General features: G+C 37.6%; 1 protein-coding gene across 1 annotated transcript in view; it reads left to right on the top strand.

The window, feature by feature from the left end:
- Positions 1–420: 420 nt before the first annotated feature.
- Positions 421–18,320, top strand: part of AGGF1 (angiogenic factor with G-patch and FHA domains 1) — a 44,501-nt gene continuing 26,601 nt past the window's right edge. The window contains exons 1-5 of the mRNA XM_037802285.1: positions 421–995; positions 3,533–3,629; positions 10,928–11,130; positions 12,987–13,151; positions 15,500–15,688. Of these exons, the coding sequence (XP_037658213.1) occupies positions 774–995; positions 3,533–3,629; positions 10,928–11,130; positions 12,987–13,151; positions 15,500–15,688 (876 nt within the window). The 5' untranslated portion in view covers positions 421–773. The remainder of the gene's footprint in view (positions 996–3,532; positions 3,630–10,927; positions 11,131–12,986; positions 13,152–15,499; positions 15,689–18,320) is intronic.

Below are 18,320 nucleotides of genomic sequence, written 5' to 3' on the forward strand. Positions count from 1 at the left end.
CTGGAGTCTAAACTCACGGAACCAGCTAGATTATGATTACGCAAACTGGACGTCAGAACGCTAGGTTCAAATATTCTAGTCCTGGTTTCATCATTTCTCTCTCTAATCGCGGGCATACTATTTCTCGGAGAGCCAGCCATTCTTATCCGTAAAATGAGGAGCTAGGAAGTGAACTCTATGCAAATAGTTTTCAAAGAAGGCAAGAACAAAAGCCTGAGATCAGAGGCCTCAACCATCTCATAGCTCTAGAGCTTCATCCACTTAAAACGACAGCGGCTCTTTACGACACTACACACAGCGCCTCTGCACCACCCCTACCCCAGTCAACGTGACGTGAGCAAGTGCGCTAACAAGCCCTGTCCGCTTTCCGTCGCTTCCTTTTCGGTTCCGGCCCCGCCCATTGCCGGCGCCATCGTTTCCGGTTCAGCCCAGGAACGGCTCGAGCTCCTCTCCTCTGAATCCTTGGCTCGCCTACTCCTCTAACGCTCCTCCCGTTCTTGCAGTCGCTGGGAACGTTGTTGCTAGTAAAGTTTTCGGTTTTAAAGCTGTGCAGATCGGGCCGAGCCCAGCCTCCGTCCCTTTGCTCGTTGCCCGCAGCCGCACTTGGCTACAGGCAACGAGCTCCAGGACGTCATGGCCAGGGGCCGCTGCGGCTGGGCCGATGTGAGGCGGCCTTTCGCTGCCTATGCGCTCTCGTGGCCTCTGGGCCCGCTGGTGCCCGCCTCGGCCTGAGCGCAGCCCCTCTACGCCGCGGACCCCTAGTGCCGGACCTCATGGCCTCGGAGGCGCCATCCCCCCCGCCGTCGCCTTCCTCGTCGCTCTCGCCGCCTACCTCCCCCGAGCCTGAGCTGGCCCAGCTGAGGCGAAAGGTGGAGAAATTGGAACGCGAGCTGCGAAGCTGCAAGCGGCAAGTACGAGAGATCGAGAGGCTGCTGCATCACACAGAGCGGCTGTACCAAAGCGCCGAGAGCAACAACCAGGAGCTCCGCACGCAGGTGCGCGGTTTGCCTTCGGCCCTGCGCCCTATCCGGCCCGAGGCGAGGCCTTCTAAACCTCTAACTTCGGAAGGGCTCCCAGGCAGGAGCACAGAAATATTTATAAAGTATTTGAAATGAGTAACAACGAAAAACTCAATGCAATTGTAATTCGAAGTACACTTGGAGCAACTCTGAGAGTGGGTTACTCAATTTAGAATAGTGCGTGGTTAGCAGTTACGGTTGGCAGAAACTGAACTTCAGTACTTTGGTTAGATTGTGTTCATTCTCACCTGCAAAGTCCGATTGACGGTAGGCGCGTTAGTAATATTCTGGATTATTCTAGATCTATTTTGGATTATTCTAGATATATGTAAAGCACTGTGCTTGAATCAAACGCTCACTTCTTCACTCTCAAGATGTGAGAACTGGTACTGAGCCTCACTTGCCCATAAAATGGAAATGATGGTACCACACAGTTGTGAAGGATAAATCAAATTAGCGCGAAAACTTTGTACAAGGTATTGAACATTTCACATGTTTCTAAGGTTGGGCATTTATCATCTTGGGTTTTCGTCTTTGTTATAGGCTTTAACTTTTTTTGTTAGCTTATTTCATTTTCAAAATATATAAGGACAAATATTTCAACTGTGACACACATTTGTTTACTTTTAAACATGGGCATAATTTTTTTTCCAACTTGATTTGTTGAGCAGGTGCACCCTCCCAACATGTAACTTCAAGTTATTTCCACATTAAACTGTTGCCTAGTCTTTTATAATTTATTATTGCATTTTCTAAAACTACTTATATAGGCTAAATATTAAAACTATCAAACTTTATTATGCTCTATCAAGTGAGCTATGAAAATAACCACTGAGTTGCCGTGATTTGCTGTGCATGTTAATAGAGTGTCATGTCAACAAGACATTATAGAAGCACTTTTTATTTTGTTACTCAACAAGTTCTTTGTAAATGTGTAAGGACTGTTAGAAGAATACAAATACGGTAAAAATATTGTAGGAGGTGAACAAAATATGACAGCCTTTAAAAAAAACCTTTTGTAATTTAAATTGTTGAAGTACTGCTTGCCATAGAGCTCCTAAAAAACAAAAACAAAACCGTTTTGCTAATCTGTGAAGAGCCAGCATTTTGGTTGTTATTGGTGTTTTGATGGATAGTGATATAACTTAGATAGAAATGCAGAGTCTTTCCTGCTTATAGTAATAATTCCTCCTGCTACTCTCCTCTTAGTCATCCTCCCTGTTTGGTGGTTGGGAGTGGGGGAGATTTGTTGTTAACTGTCATCCCAAGTTACAGACTTACATTTCATCTGGAGCAGAAGGAAAAAGAGAGGCTTGAGAATTGAGGATGAACTAGTAGAAAAATATATATGCAGGCTTTGGAGGCAAAGAACTTGTATAGGTTACTTTGTCTTCAGAATTTTCTTATGTAAAATGGGGATCAGGACAACCATGTGTAAAGTTGTGAGGATTAATGAGATGTTACCTAAAGCAGTAAGTATAATGCTTAGCGTGTAGTGGTCATAGCCAGAGCCAGGAGTAGGGTAAGGCAGTTGAGATACCCAGGGTGCAGAACTTAAGGGGGCACTCTCCCTTGTGGACCCTGTACTTGCATGAACCCAAGTTTTGTGCCCTACTTGCCTCTCTTGCCTCACCGTGAACCCAGCCTTGGTAGTAAGTAGAAAATGGTCCAATAACTTCAAAAATACCTAAATAATCTATAGAATCAGTTGTGTCACTTTTCTCCCTTTATGTTTTATGTATTAAAGAAATGCAAGCTTGATTTTTGGTTAGTTTCATGTTTATAATAGACATTGCCTCACATTGAGGTCTTATCAGTCTGAGATGTATTAACTGAGGCAGTTCCTCATCTGCTTATGGGCATCTCTTCTCTTGCTTTGGTCTTTGAAGCAGCCTTTCAAAGGCATTAAATGCATGAGACACATGGAAGACAGATGGCCCTCTGAGGCACTTCACCATCTGTGTGTTCTCTGCTGTTCCAGTTATTTAGTCATAAGACCAATAAAGAAAAATGTGCATTAAAGTGTTTAGGTGGCATTGATATATTTAAGTGAATAGCTAATTCAAGGTGGAGGACACTGAGTGATATTAGATAATTTAATACAGGTGGAAATTTATGTATTTTAGGAAGAACTACTGACCTTTGAAATATTAGTTTAAAAGCCTTATTTGTTGGAAATAAAGGATCCTGTTCACAAATTTGACCTGTTGCTTAATTTAGGCATTGATGGGGCAGTGGGGGAGGGGGAAAGGTTAGGGAAGGGGCCTGTTTTGAAGTTTAACACGAGAGTTTAAGAACAGAAACATCTGCCTCTGCAAATTAAAATGTAAAAGGGGAAAGAAAGTCAATTATAGTGTTTTTAGTTTTTCTGAAAAGGAAACTAGCTGTTGTTGGTACTTTTTTTCCTCTAAAACTTTTACCAAGGAAAAGAATTACTTATTCTAATTTCAGGATAGTGTGCATTATGAGATTAGTATATGATTTGTTTTTCATAAAGCCTTATGTTCTTTCAGGTGGAAGAGCTCAGTAAAATACTCCATTGTGGGAGAAACGAAGATAAGTCTGATGTAGAAGTACAAACAGAGAACCAAACTCCTTGGTCAATCTCAGGTATTCAGCTTATAGTGAGCATATCCTAGTACTAATAAACTTAACTCATGCGAATGTGGAGTTTTCTATATATTTAAATAGATCTAGCCAAATATGAATACTTCAATAATATTTACTTCTCTCCATTTCATTCAGTATTTTAAGATACTCCTAGTATTGCTCTCCTGGTGGAAAAAGTAGAAATGTATTATCATTCCTATAAATACATAATATTTATAATGTTTTTCCAGTGGCACATTCACTCAGTAATTTTTGCCATATAGTGAGCCATCTACTCTCATATTGGGCTTTCCTTGTGACCAGGGGCACATGTTTTCTCACTGATGTGTTCTAGTTAACATTGTGTACAGTGCTAGTCTTTTAGGCCTTTGTCAGAGTGGTGAGCACACAACCTTGGCCTCATCATTGGCATTATGTTTTGAGGCAAAAGAACTGAGCTACCAAGTTTTTTTTTTTTTTTTAATGCAATTTTATTAAGATATATTCACATACCATACAGTCATCCAAAGTGTACAATCAGTTGTTCATAGTCTCATCATATAGTTGTGCATTCATCACCAAAATCAATTTTTTGAACATTTTAATTACTCCAAAGAATAAGAATAAAACTAAAAGTAAAAAAGAACACACAAAACATCTCATACTCCTTTTCCCTCTATTATTCATTTACTTTTTGTCCCCAGTTCTAGTTTGCTAATGCTGCCAGAATGCAAAACACCAGAGATGGATTGGCTTTTGTAAAAGGGGGTTTATTTGGTTACACAGTTATAGTCTTAGGGCATAAAGTGTCCAAGGTAACATATCAGCAATCGGGTACCTTCACTGGAGGATGGCCAGTGGTGTCCAGAAAACCTCTGTTAGCTGGGAAGGCATGTGGCTGGCTTCTGCTTCAAAGTTCTGGTTTCAAAGCGGCTTTCTCCCAAGACGTTCCTTTCTAGGCTTCAGTTCCTCAGAAATGTCCCTCAGTTGTTCTTGGGGTGTTTGTCCTCTCTTAACTTATCCGGAGTAAGAGTCTGCTTTCAGTGGCTATCTTCAAACTGTCTGTCATCTGCAGCTACTCTCTCAGCTTCTGTGCATCTTCAAAGTGTCCTTCTTGGCTGTAGCAAGCTTGCTCCTTCTGTCTGAGCTTATATAGTGTTCCAGCAAACTAATCTGGGCCCATGCTGAATGGGTGGGGCCACACCTCCATGGAAATTATCCAGTGAAAGATCTCGCCCAGTGTTGAGTGATCACATCTCCACAGAAACATCCAATCAGATGTCTCTGACCCAATCAATATCAATACATTTCCTGCCCACACAAGACTGCATCAAAGTTAATGGCATTTTGAGGGACATAATACATCTAAACCAGCACAACCTCCTTTTTTCTACTAATTTGTCCATACATTGGATAAAGGGAGTATGAGCCACAAGGTTTTCACAATCACACTGTCATGCTGTATAAACTATATAGTTATATGATCGTCTTCAAGAATTAAGGCTACTGGATTGCAGTTCAATAGTTTCATGTATTTCATATTAGGTATTCTAATACACTAAAAACTAAAAAGGGATGCATAAGAATAACCTCCAGAATGACCTCTCGACTCTGTTAGAGACCTCTCAGCCATTGAAACTTTAGTTTGTTTAATTTCTCTTCCCTCTTTTGGTCAGGAAGGCTTTCTTAATCCCATGGTTCCAGGTCAAGGCTCGTCCCTGGGAGGCATGTCCCGGTTTGCCAGGGAGATTTACACCCCTAGGAGTCATGTCCCTTGTAGGGGGGAGGGCAGTGAGTTTACCAGCTGAGTGGGCTTAGAGAGAAACAGGCCATATCTGAGCAACAAAAGAGTTTCTCTGGGGGTGATTCTTAGGCACCATTATAAGTAGGCTTAACCTCTCCTTTGCAGTAACAAACTTCAGAATGGCAAGCCCTAAGATCAAGAACTTGGCCTATTACAATGGCAGTCCCCAGTGCTTTCAAGAAAATCAGGAATTCCCCAGGTGGGGAAGTTGAATGTTTCCACATTTTCCCCTAGGCCCTCAAGGGGGCTTTGCAAAGACTTTTTTCTCTGCCCAAATTACTCTGGGCTGTGTCGGGGTTTCACACTAACCTATACAAGCCAAGCAGATCTCACTCACTATTCAAGGTTCCATGTAATTACGGTGTTTGAATAAACTGACCATACAAGTTAATTCATATAGCGTGCTACAGAAAGTATAGATTTTGCACCAAATAAACATTTCTTCCTTTGGTCTCACACAGAAGTTGAGGTTTTAAAACACAGTCAGTATCATCCTTTTCCCTTTAGTCTGGTTTACCTTAGTTCTAATCAAGTCCCTTTCATTCATACCTCTAATTGAGGTCTGATCTCTTTTACAGCTTTTAACATTTGCTATATGGGGTAATGCTGACATTTGAGTCTCAGGTGTGACATAGATACCAGAGTTACAGGGACTGACCAGCTCAGCATCTCAGAATTTAGACATAACCATTACACCTCATGAATAGATGTGACAGCTGTAAGAGCTTACATTCTAGAAACCTTTACCATAAGCCTTCCCCTGAAAACTTGTACTCTCGGATTCTATTCTCAGTTTGCACATTATGGTTAGTCCATATCAGTGAGGCATTATAGTATTTGTCTTTTCAGTTCTGGCTTATTTCACTCAGCATACCATCCTCAAGCTTCATTCATCTAGGTACATGCCTCACAACTTCATTTCTTCTTGCCGCCGCTCAGTATTCCGTTGTACGTATACACCAGTTTACCATTTCATTTATCAGTCAATGTACACTTAGGCCACCTCAATTCATTGTGAATCGTGAATATGGCTGCCATAAACACCAGTGTGCAATGTCTGCTCATGTCCCTGTTCTCAGTTTTTCCAAATGTGTACCCAGTAGCGGGGCTGCAGGACCATATGGCAATCCCATAGTTAGCTTCCTGTGGAACTACTGCACTGTCCTCCTGCTAGGCTGCGCCATTCTACTTCCCTGCCAACAGGGAATAGGTACATCCCTCTCTCCACGTTTTCTCCAGCACGTGTATCCCTCTGTTTATTTTTTTAACAGTTTTATTCACATACCATACAGTCCACCCTAAGTAAACAATCAGTGATTCCCAATATAATCACATAATTATGCATTCACTATTACAGTCTGTATGAGGACATTTCTATCTCTTCCCCAAAGAAAGAGGAAAAGGAGGGAAAAAAATGAAGAATAATAAAGATAGAAGAAAAATAAAATACCATGAAAAGTTCTGACATCACCACCACCAAGAATTCCATATCACTCCCTTATAGCCCCCTCTTAAAGACTTTTAGCTTTGGTATATTGCCTTTGTTACAATTAATGGAAGCAACTTACAGTGCTACTGTTAAGTATAGACTCTAGTTTGCATTGATTTTATTTTTCCCCCTATACCATCCAATTTTCAACACCTTGCAATGTTGGCATTCATTTGTTCCCCTTCATTTAAAAACATTCTTCTGTTTGCACATTTATTCACCATCATTGACCACTCTAGATTTCGCTAAGTTATACAGTCCCAGTCTTTATCTTTTATCTTTCCTTCTGGTGTCATACCTGCACTTAGCCTTCCTCTTTCAATCATGCTCACACTCATCTTTGTTCAGAGTTCTTACAATATTGTGTTATTCTTCCACACTATTATGCTATCCATTCCATTTCTGGATCTGTACAATCAATACTGTTGAACCTTCTGTACTCCTTCAGCATCAAATAACCAATCCCTAACCTCTTTCTATCTCCTGATAGCCTGTAGTTCTCAACTCTCAAATTTCGCTCATCTATGTTAGTTCATGTTAGTGAGACCATACAGTATCCGTCCTTTTGTTTCTGGCTAATTTCATTCAATGTAATGTCTACTTCTACCATTTTGTCTTTTGGATTTTTAAAGTCATATCTTATATTATTTTTATTTTTTCCTCTCTCTCTCTTTTTTACCCTTTTTGATAGTGTTCATTTCTATACTATTCTCCACACCTCTCTCTGCTGTCTTTTCCTATCTGCCTGTAGTGCTCCCTTCAGTTTTTCTTGTAGAGCAGGTATCTTGTTCACAAATTTTCTCAGTGTTTCTGTTTGTCTGAAAATATTTTAAACTCTCCCTGGTTTTTTTTAAATTCAATTTTATTGAGATATTTTCACATACCGTACAGTCATCCATGGTGTACAGTCAGCTGTTCACAGTAACATCATATAGTTGTACATTCATCACCCCAATCAACTTTTGAACATTTTGCTTATACCAGAAAGAATATAAATAAGAATAAAAAGTAAAAGTAAAAAAGAACACCCAAATTCTCCTCCCCCATCCCACCCTATTTTTCATTTAGTTTTTGTCCCCATTTTTCTACTCATCCATCCATACACTGGATAAAGGGAGTGTGAGCCACAGGCTTTCACAATCACACTGTCAACCCATGTAAGCTACATAATTAAACAGTCGTATTCAAAAATGAAGGTTATTGGGTTGCAGTTTGACAGTTTCAGGTATCTCCTTCTGGCTGTTCCAATACACTAAAACCTAAGAAGGGATATCTATATAGTGCAGAAGAATGACCTCCAGAGTGACCTCTTGAAATCTCTCAGCCACTGAAACTTTATTCTGTTTCATTTTGTTTCCCCCTTTTGGTCAAGAAGATTTTTTCATCCCATGATGCCGGGTCCAGGCTCATCCCTGGGAGTCATATCCTGCATTGTCAGGGAGATTTGCACCCCTTCTTCCTCATTTTTGAAGGACAGTTTTGCTGGGTATAGAATTCTTGGTTGGCAGTTTTTCTCTTTCAGTATTTTAAATATATTATACCATTGCCTTCTCGCCTCCATAGTTTCTACTGAATCAGCACAGTCTTATTGAGCTTCCTTGGTGTGTGATGGATCACTTTTCTCTTGCTGCTTTCAGAATTCTCTCTTAGAATTCTCTCTTTGTTTTTGACATTTGATAATCTGATTTAAGTGTCCTGGAGTCGGTCTACTTGGATCTTTCTGTTCTGTTTAGGGTATGCTGTGCTTCTCGGATCTGTAATTTTATGTCCTTCTAACGGATGGGAAATTTTCAGTGATTCTTTCCTCCATTGTTCTTCTCCTTCTGGGACATCCATGACACTTCATGTTGTCATTCAGTTCCCTGAGACTCTGCTCGTATTTTTCCATTCTTTTCCCTATCTGTTCTTTTATGTGTAGAATTTCAGCTGTCCTGTCCTTCAGTTCATGAATCTTTTCTTCTTCCTCTTCAAATCTCCTTTTGTATGTCTCCATTGTGTTTTTCATCTCTTCTGTTGTGCCTTTTATCCCCATACGTTCTGCCAATTGTTTTTTCAAACTTTCGAGTTCTTACGTTTGCCCAATGTTGTCTTTATATCCTTCATCTCTTTTACCGTATCTTCCCTTAACTCGTTGATTTGATTTTTAAATTGATTTTGGAGATGTTTGATTAATAATTAGTTATTTCAGTTCTTGTATCTCAGTTGAAGTGTAAGTTTGTTCCTTTGAGCATATCTTTGTTTTTCGTAGTGTGATTTGTAATTTTCTGTTGTCTAGAAATCTGGTTTCTTTGATTACCCCAGTCATATTTTCCCAGACCAGATGGGCCCAGGTCTCAGGAGAAGTATGTATTCAGTATCAGTTTTCCCTGAGGCTGAGACCCAGAAGATTGTCAGACTTTCCTGTGAGGCCTCCAGACTCTGTGCTTTTTTTTTCCTGCCCAGCAGGTGGCGCTTGTCATCCCACAGTTCCCCACTGGTGTAAAGAGGTGCGGTGAATTTAATTCTCAGTGGATCCTGACACCCAGGGACCGAGGGTGTCAAAAGCCAAGCTTGGGCTGTTTCTTTTCCCCCCACCCACCAGGTCTGAGTTCTCTGAGGGAGGGCTGCCACATGAGCCGGGCCCCTCCCCTCCCTTTTCTTAGGGAAGATAACCTGGGCCCTCCTCCCATTTTCTTAGGTAATTGTCTCTTACACTTGAGTTTTTCCTTTGACTCTGACTATCTTAACTCCACCCTTGCCTGGGGCAGTGCTGACAGTTGAAACTGCCTGAGGCATTCTCTAATGAGCTGCTTAGAATGTGAGAAAAAAAGGAAAAAAGCAAGATGTCCCCTTTTCAGAGCTAGTCCCCAGCCCTTCAGATTGCCAGGCAAGAACTGGAGTTGGTACCCTGTTCTCTGTGCCCCTTTTCTTGGAACACAGCCCTTTTCCAGTATTCTGAGCTCAGTGGATTCCAGAAGCCTCTGTTTTTATTTATTTACGTTTTTTTTTTTTTCTGTCATCCCTACCACCTCTCTGCCAGGATAAACCTCCAGGTTCCGTTCCTGCTTGCTCTGGATTTATCTGTACTCATAGCATGTATTCAGTAGTCCAAATTTGTTAATTAAAACTGCAGTTCAAGCTTGGTTGCACTGTAGTCCCTTGTTCCTGGCAGGGATTGCTTCTTTTTCCAACAGCAAAAGTTTGCAACTCAGCCTGCTATGCCGGGGGGGGGGGGGGGGGGCAAGAGGGGTAGTTTCCCAGTTTGGGAAGCTTTACTTATAGTTCTATGCTTTGATCTCAGCCATTCTACCCATTCCAGACTGGTGTATGATGTTGTCCAGTCATGATGGTTCCCCCATCAGTTTTTCCAGACTATTTTCGAGTTGTACCTGGCTATTTACTAGTTGCTCTAGTGGACTAACTAAATTCTACACCTCCCTATGTCACTAATTTGCCCCGCCTCGCTACTGAGTTTTAATAAACATAGATCACAAGAAGTAGTGACTTTTTTCCATTAAGTTTTGCCTTGTTTTATTCATTGCTTAGCTGAATTGCTAAAGTTAATAGCACTAATATTGGATATCTATATATCATATTTTTTAAAAAGTCAGCCTCACAAGAGAAATCTGACAGAATTATCCTTTGATTCCTTGTCTTTATTTTATTGTAATTGATAAGCAGTGATATTAAGGTTTGTTGTTGGAAGTAGTTAAGAGTTACTAAGTCTTTTTGACAGAAAATATAGCCACTTATTTCCTTTTTTAATCTTGCCATAGAAAATCCAAATCTGCTTGCCTTTTTTGTTTGTTTGTTTGTTTTTGTTTTTGTTTTAGCTTGACAGCTGGGGTAGTGAAGGTGACATTAGAATCAAAGATATACATGCCAGTTTATGTGCACTGTCGGTTTTAATCTTTTAAAATGTGTACAATTCTAAAAGCAGTGGTTGGTTTGAAATTTGTGCTGTTTTGTGTTCAGTGTCAATGTTTTGAAATTAAGTCCTTTTTATATACTTTATTCTAATATGAAATTAATTTATTTTTGCTACAGATTATTATTACCAGACATACTATAAGGATGTTAGTCTTCCAAATAAAGCAGCTGAACTCTCAATTGAACAAGGTCAGGATATAGAAGCTTCTACTTTTAATTCTAAAGAACAGTCAGAAACAGAAAACGATGCTTACACTGGCATTGGTATAATAGAAGATGATAAATGTGGACAAGAGGACCATTTTGCTTCAAACTCGCAGGTATTAAAATGCTAAACACGAAACTGTTGATGCCTAAGAACTTGCCCTTCTTTGTTGTTTGTATTTTGTAGAAAAGTAGACTTTTTAGTCCATCACAACATGTAGAAGGGTCATAAACTTTCATATATATAATTATACAAAGAATATTACTGGTTCGGAGAAATAAAAATTAGAACTTGTTCATATGTGTAATTGTTTTCTTGCTCTATTCTTTTCCGAAAATTTGTCATGTGCATGTTCTGGTTCGCTAATGCTGCCATTATGCAAAAATCCAGAAATGGGTTGGCTTTTATAAAGGGGGTTTATTTGGTTACAAAGTTAGTCTTAAAGGGATAAAGAATCCAAGGTTAAGGCATCAACAATAGGGTACTTTCACTGAAGGATGGCCTGTGGCATCTGGAAAACCTGTTAGCTGGGAATGCTGGCATCTGCTCTGGTGTTCTGGTTTCAAAATGGCTTTCTTTCAGGACGTTTCTGTCTAAGACATCTAGGGATGTTCTCTTAATTTCTCCCAGGCAAACTCCGGACCAGCAAAAGTCTACTTTCAATGGCCATCTCCAAAATGTCTCTCTGGGCTGCAGGCTGCACTGAGGTCCTTCTGTTTGTGAGCTTTTATAGGGCTCCAGTGATTAAATCAGGACCCTCCCTGAATGGGTGGGGCCCACATCTCCATGGAAACAATCCAATCAAACATTTCATTTACAGTTGATTGAGTCACATCTCCATGGAAACAAAGGATTCCAACCTAATCAACACCAATACGTCTACCCCCACAAGATTGCATTAAAGAACATGGTGTTTTTGGAGACATAATATATCCAAACTGGCACAGTGTATAAACAAAATCAAAATTTGTCATGCCATGTTAGATATTTTGACTTCAAATCAACCAAAGAACTTTGGACAATTGTCCAAAGTCAGAGTATTCTTATCTGAAAATTAGTTATAGAAACCTTAAAATAGATAAATATATATTATTGACAGTATCAGTAGCCATAAATTTTTTCCCTTCAGAATCATTTTGTGAATTATTGATGTGAGGAATAAGAAAGATCTATTATGCCAGTTTTACATTAAAAAGAAACTTGTAGAAAATTTCAGCATATACAAAAGAAGACAGTAAATTGTGTATTCAGCCCCTGTGTATGCATCATTCATCAGCTCATGGCCAATCTTATTTCATCTATACCCCTTTCCATTTCCCCCATTCCTATGTTATTTTAAGCAAATCGCAGGTATCATATCATTTCTAAAGATTTCATTGTCTATAGCTAAAATACAAGGACTCTTTTTTTTTTTAACCACAATACCATTTTTGCACCTTATTTTTTTAATGTTTCCTTTTTGTCAAATATTCTTTGGTGTTCAAATTTCCCTTACTATTTTATAAATTTGTTTTTTACGGTTTGTTTGAATCAGGATCCTGGGATCCACACAATGGCAACTGGTTGACATGTGATACTTTCTCCCTTAATTTATAGCTTTCCCTTCTATCTCTTTTTAAGTTTCTTTTTTTCCTTTTGAACATATAATTATTGAAGACTATATCATTTGTCTAATTTTTCAGGGTCTGTATTTTGTGGATTGCTATCCTGTGTGTCATACATTTATTTTTAAATAACTGTCACTCGCTAACTTTTAGTGTCTTCAAAACTGGGTCAAAATTGAATTAACTGACACACTAGTAAATTTTTTAAAAATTGAATCAAATTTTAATCAATAGCCATCTGTTTCCATTGAGAAATTGAAGTCATTATTTAAACATAGCTTTTAAGTCCGTTCATTATTTTGAGTTCTGCTAATGTTCAAACTGATAAAAGATTTTGTTTCATTTCACATGACCATCTCTTACTTAGGAGCCAGCATCTGCAGTAGCAATTGAAGATACGTCCTTAGAAGGCTCATCATTAGCAGAAAGTTTGAGAGCTGCAGCAGAAGCTGCTGTATCACAGACTGGATTTAGTTATGATGAAAATACTGGATTATATTTTGACCAGAGCACTGGTTTCTATTATGATTCTGTAAGTACCTCAGACTTTTTAATACTTTGTGATTGTAAACTTGACAGCTTGATACCAAATACTAAGCCATAAGCTGAAATAACAAGGGCAAGAAGCTGTGTCTAAAAACTTTGATTCAAAGCTGTTTGTCAAGAGTGATAATTACAAAATAGCCTATGATGCTACACTTCTAGGTTTTTAATTAAATAAGGTAAGTTATTAATTGTGATTATTATAGGCTAATATTTTAAAGATGTCTAATAACCTTTTATATATAAAGTAACATATTAAAGTGCTAGAGCTTTTATTAATAAAGGCAGATTATGAACTACATTGTTGTAAAAGTAGATAAAAGTTTAAAAACGCAAACTAGTATTTTAATATTTTTTCATAGAATTTATAAGAAAGTGAGATTGTTAACTATAGGCTTAGTGTGAGATTAAAATTTTAAAAAAAATATTTATCTGTGCATCTGTTTGATTCCACAGAGGGAATCTTTTTCTTGAATTCTTAGTAGAATGTTATTATGTTACTGTTTTATAGTCTGTAGTTTTAAACGTATCTTTTTCTTTTTCTTTTTTTAAATCAATCTGTCAGCAGTGAGAACTAGGGAATTAGTGTAGAATCAGAAATGTATTGGTTCACTGATTAGGACAGAACCAGAAAATAAAGTTCTTGATTTATAATACAGTGTTATGGCAGCTGAAATGTGACACTTAATTGGGTTTCATTCAAGATTCGATGACAGTGATGATGTAACTTATATACTTATAGGCTGGTCCTAGGGATTTACAGAACATAGCACAAAAATGCAGCGAATGTTCACCATCCTAGTTACTGGAGCTCTTGTTAACTAATTAGGGAATATGATGATGATACTAAATACCGTATTCAAGGCAAGGAATTTCATTAGCTTCTCAGTCTACACTTGATAGACTTTGGTAGATCCTTTGCGAAAGAAGGGTTTTCTCTCAGAAGTTTGCTAGTTCAGAATACTATACTCAGAAAGTAAATGTTTAAACTCTTATCATCAAAGGGGATAACTATTACTTACTTGGTTTCTACAAAAATACAGAATTTCCAAGTACATGACAATTAATCTTTGTCTTTCTACCTTCTTTTTGTATCTTTCCCCCGACATCTAGTCTGAAAATGGTTGGTTACATTCTGCAGGTTATATATCTCAGTGACCTAGGGTGTTTTGTGTGTGTGTGTGTGTGTGTGTGTGTGTGTGTGTTTTTTTTTTTTCCATTTTTATTATGCTATATTTCGCTTTATTTTAATTAAATAAAAAATGTCTGTATTTGTGAAAATGTCTCTATTTTGTACTGACAGATATAACAAATTTTAAAAGTTTGAAAGATAGAAAAAAGTTTCTAAAGATAGAAAGCTTCCATTCAGTTTATTAAATAAAACTAGTGAGAATTCTGAATATTTTTGTAAGAAATCTGCCAAATGCATGGTTAAAGGTAATTGACAACAATAGTATTAACAGTTAGAAAATTAAATTATTCTTTTTCAGGAAGTTGTAGTTGTTCAGTCTCAGTACATCATAAGATGTTTCCAGGTCTGGTCTGCATGGATTTATGATGTAAATAAAAAATAGAATATTCAATTAAATCTTGGTTATGGAGTACTGCCAAGTATCTAATACATGTAGGTGATTACATAATTTTATCTTTCTAGTTTTTAATCCATAATTACCAAAATTCATTTTTGCATGGTTGTTTTACTTAAAATTTATCTTGTTTAGTTACTTTACTGTAGAATTAATTAGTGGAGGGTTGTTTATTGATTTTTTTATATGGAATGTTATGTGATATTTATGAGCTTAACTTTATTTTCAAATGTTTCTTGAGTGACTTGTAGTAATATATGTTAAAAGGCCTATGTTTGTTATATGACATTGAGAGGAGGGTTTTGAGGTTTATACTGCCAAACAGTTATCATGTAATCATTAAGGATAATGAATCTGGTATTAATTTTAAATGGTTATCTTTTTACTGATGCATATGTTAGGTTTTGTGCCTTCAAAAAGGTTTCTATTTATCATTTTTTGTTAATATATTGACTTGAACATCTGAAATTGCTCTTTGTGTAAGTAAAAAATGATCAAATATTGGGAATTTTATATGACTCAGTTTAATATTGGATTTATTCATTTTTCACATTAGGAAAATTAAAGCACATATAGAGTAGTAAAATATTTTGGAAGGTTACAAGCATTCTTTATTCTGTTATCTTCATTATCTTCAAGAAAATATAGTTCTTACAAGAAACATTTACTCTGAATATATTTGGCATTTTTGTTATGCTTTTTTTGTTTAATTTTGCATGAATAGAACTTATTGTTTTCTTGACTTTGAAAGGAAAATCAACTATATTATGATCCTTCCACTGGAATTTATTACTACTGTGATGTGGAAAGTGGTCGATACCAGTTTCATTCCCGAGTAGATTTGCAATCTTATCAGACTTCTAGCACGAAACAAAGTAAAGATAAAAAATTGAAGAAGAAAAGAAAGGATCCAGATTCTTCTACAACAAATGAAGAAAAGGTAATGTTTTCATATCTTTATTCATGGTAGTAGCATGATAATTAAGCCAAAATTTTTGATGAAACAGAAAATCATTTGGTAAATTTGTATTTCAAACATATCCATTAAAATATTAAGATTTCAGAATATATCAATCAAGGAATATTCACATTGGGCAAGTATGGACTATTTCACAAATTCTCAGTCATTGGAACTAGAAGACATTACTTAAAATTTGAAGGAGTTAGTTTTAGGGCAGATAAGATATTATTGTGTTGAATAATTTGGAAGAAGAACGTTAAGACCCTTAATTGATAATTCAACGTCAGTGCATAATTCACAATAAGCAATCTGCAGTTTATAAAGAAATTTAAAGGTTCAACTTCCTTAGCTGTAATAAGCTGCTTTTTGCCTGTTATATTAGCACACATTAAAAAAAAAATCCATTGCTCCCATTCTCTGCCTTTTGACTGGAGAATTTAATCCATTTACATTTAAAGTCACTTACTGAGAATGCAAGATTTTATTCTACCATTTTGTTATTTAGTCTTTGTAAATTTTACTGATTTTTTCCCCCACAATTCTTCCTTTAATGCCTGCTTTCACATTTATTTGATATTTTTGTATTGTACCATATTGAATCCCTTCTCATTTCTACCTGGATACATTTTTCATATATTCTTGTGGTTACCATAGGGTTAAAATTTAGCATCCTAAATACATTTTAATCGTATTTGATTTGATACCAACTTGACTGAAGTAGCATACCACACACACTGTATCTTTCTGTCCCCCACCTTTTTTTATACCTGGTACAAATTAAATCTTTGTACATTGTATGTCTAAAACCATGGATTCATCATTATTTTTTATGTATCTGCATTTTAGCACCTTTAGGAAGTAAGCAGTGGAATTATACACACAATAATGCAGCCATTTATAATTACCCAAATGGTTACCTTTACTGCTGGCATTTATTTTTTTATGCTGTTTTGAACCATTGTCTTGTGTCCTTTCCTTTCAGTCTGAAGAACTCCCTTTAGCATTTCTCATAGAGCTGGTCTGGTGGTGGTGGTGAACTCCCTCAGCTCTTTAGTTTATCTGGGGATGACTTTATCTTGCTCTCATTTTTTGAAAGAAAGTCTTGCTGAATATAAAATTCTTGATTGGCAGTTTTTTCTTTCAGCACTTGAAGTATTTCAATCCACTGCCTTCTTGCCTCCATAGTTTCTGAGGAGAAATCAGCACTTAATCTATTTGGGACACCCTGTACACACAATGTTGCTGTTCTTTTACTTTCAGAAATCTCTACTTGTCCTTTGCATTCAACAGTTTTATCAGTATGTGATGGGTGTATTTTTTTCATGTTTATCCTATTTGGTGTTCCCTGGGCTTCTCAGATGTGCATATTCATGTCTTTTGCTAAGTTTTGGAAGTTTTCTGTCATTTCTTTATTTTTTTTTTTTATTTATTTTATTTTTTTTTTTTTCTTCAGTGTCCATGCAAAAGAAAGTTTTATTCTACTCATTTCTACAGGTCTTTATAGCATACAAGGTAGTCTTCTACGTGACTGCTCTCAGGCATTTCAGGGAGGGTACATTTTTTCTAAAGCCATGAGGTGTATTTACATATCTTTAGTCTTAAGGGACAATTTCTTTGGGGGCTAGACAGGAAACATCAGGGGCAGGAGGCAGGAGACAGGAGCAAGGAAAGAGCCCAGCAAGAGCTCAGAGACTATTCCCTTATCTAAATTGCAGTCCGCTTTCCGACATGCAAGGTTTTGGCCTTTTCCCATTCTAGAGCCCACCTTCAGGCTTCCAGATTTTGGGAAATGGACCCTATGTATAATCTATCGAGCCAGGGGAACTTCCATGTCTCCACATCTCCCCCCTTTTTATTATGATTACAATTTGGTATAGTGACATAAAACTTATACATAGGGATATCATGGGGGATTCGGGAATGGGTGCCACATCTTCTTAGGCTGGTCCATCCGCACCAGAGTCAGCTTTGGGAGGTATCTTCTTTGTACAGTTGTTACAGCATCATTGGTCTTCTGGGAAGCAGGACGGTGGGCTCCAGGTTTCCACTGGGCTTAACTCAGATGCGTTTGGTGTTTCTATATGGCAGGCACTTTCATCTGGACTTCCCAGTCCTGGTACTTGCGCAGCTTTCAAACGTTGTGGTCAGGATTGGTGATCCTCACACGGGGCACCAATTGTGAAAGAAGGGGAGCACACTCCATCTTCAGTGTTCATGCAAAAGAAAGTTCTGTCATTTCTTTAAATAGTCCTTCTGTCCCTTTTTCTCTTTCTTTCTCTCTGCGACTCCATTAATGTGTATATTGGTATGCTTGATGATATCCCAGAGGTCTCTGGCTGTTTTCCCTTTTTAGAATTCATTTTTATTTCTGCTCCTCTGCCTGACTCATTTGAATTGTCTTTTCTTCAAATTCACTGATTCTTTCTTCTGACAGTCCCAATCTGCTGTTGAAACTCTCCTGAGCATTTTTCATTTCAGTTATTGTGGTCTTCAACTCCAGTAGTTCTAGTTCCTTCTTAAAATTTCTGTTCCTTTATTGATATTCTAATATTGTTTATTCATTGTTTTCCTATTGTCTTTTAGTACTTTCTCTATTTTCTTTCATCTCCTT

Source organism: Choloepus didactylus, chromosome 13 (genome assembly GCF_015220235.1).
Source record: "Choloepus didactylus isolate mChoDid1 chromosome 13, mChoDid1.pri, whole genome shotgun sequence".
Lineage (NCBI taxonomy): Eukaryota > Metazoa > Chordata > Mammalia > Pilosa > Megalonychidae > Choloepus > Choloepus didactylus.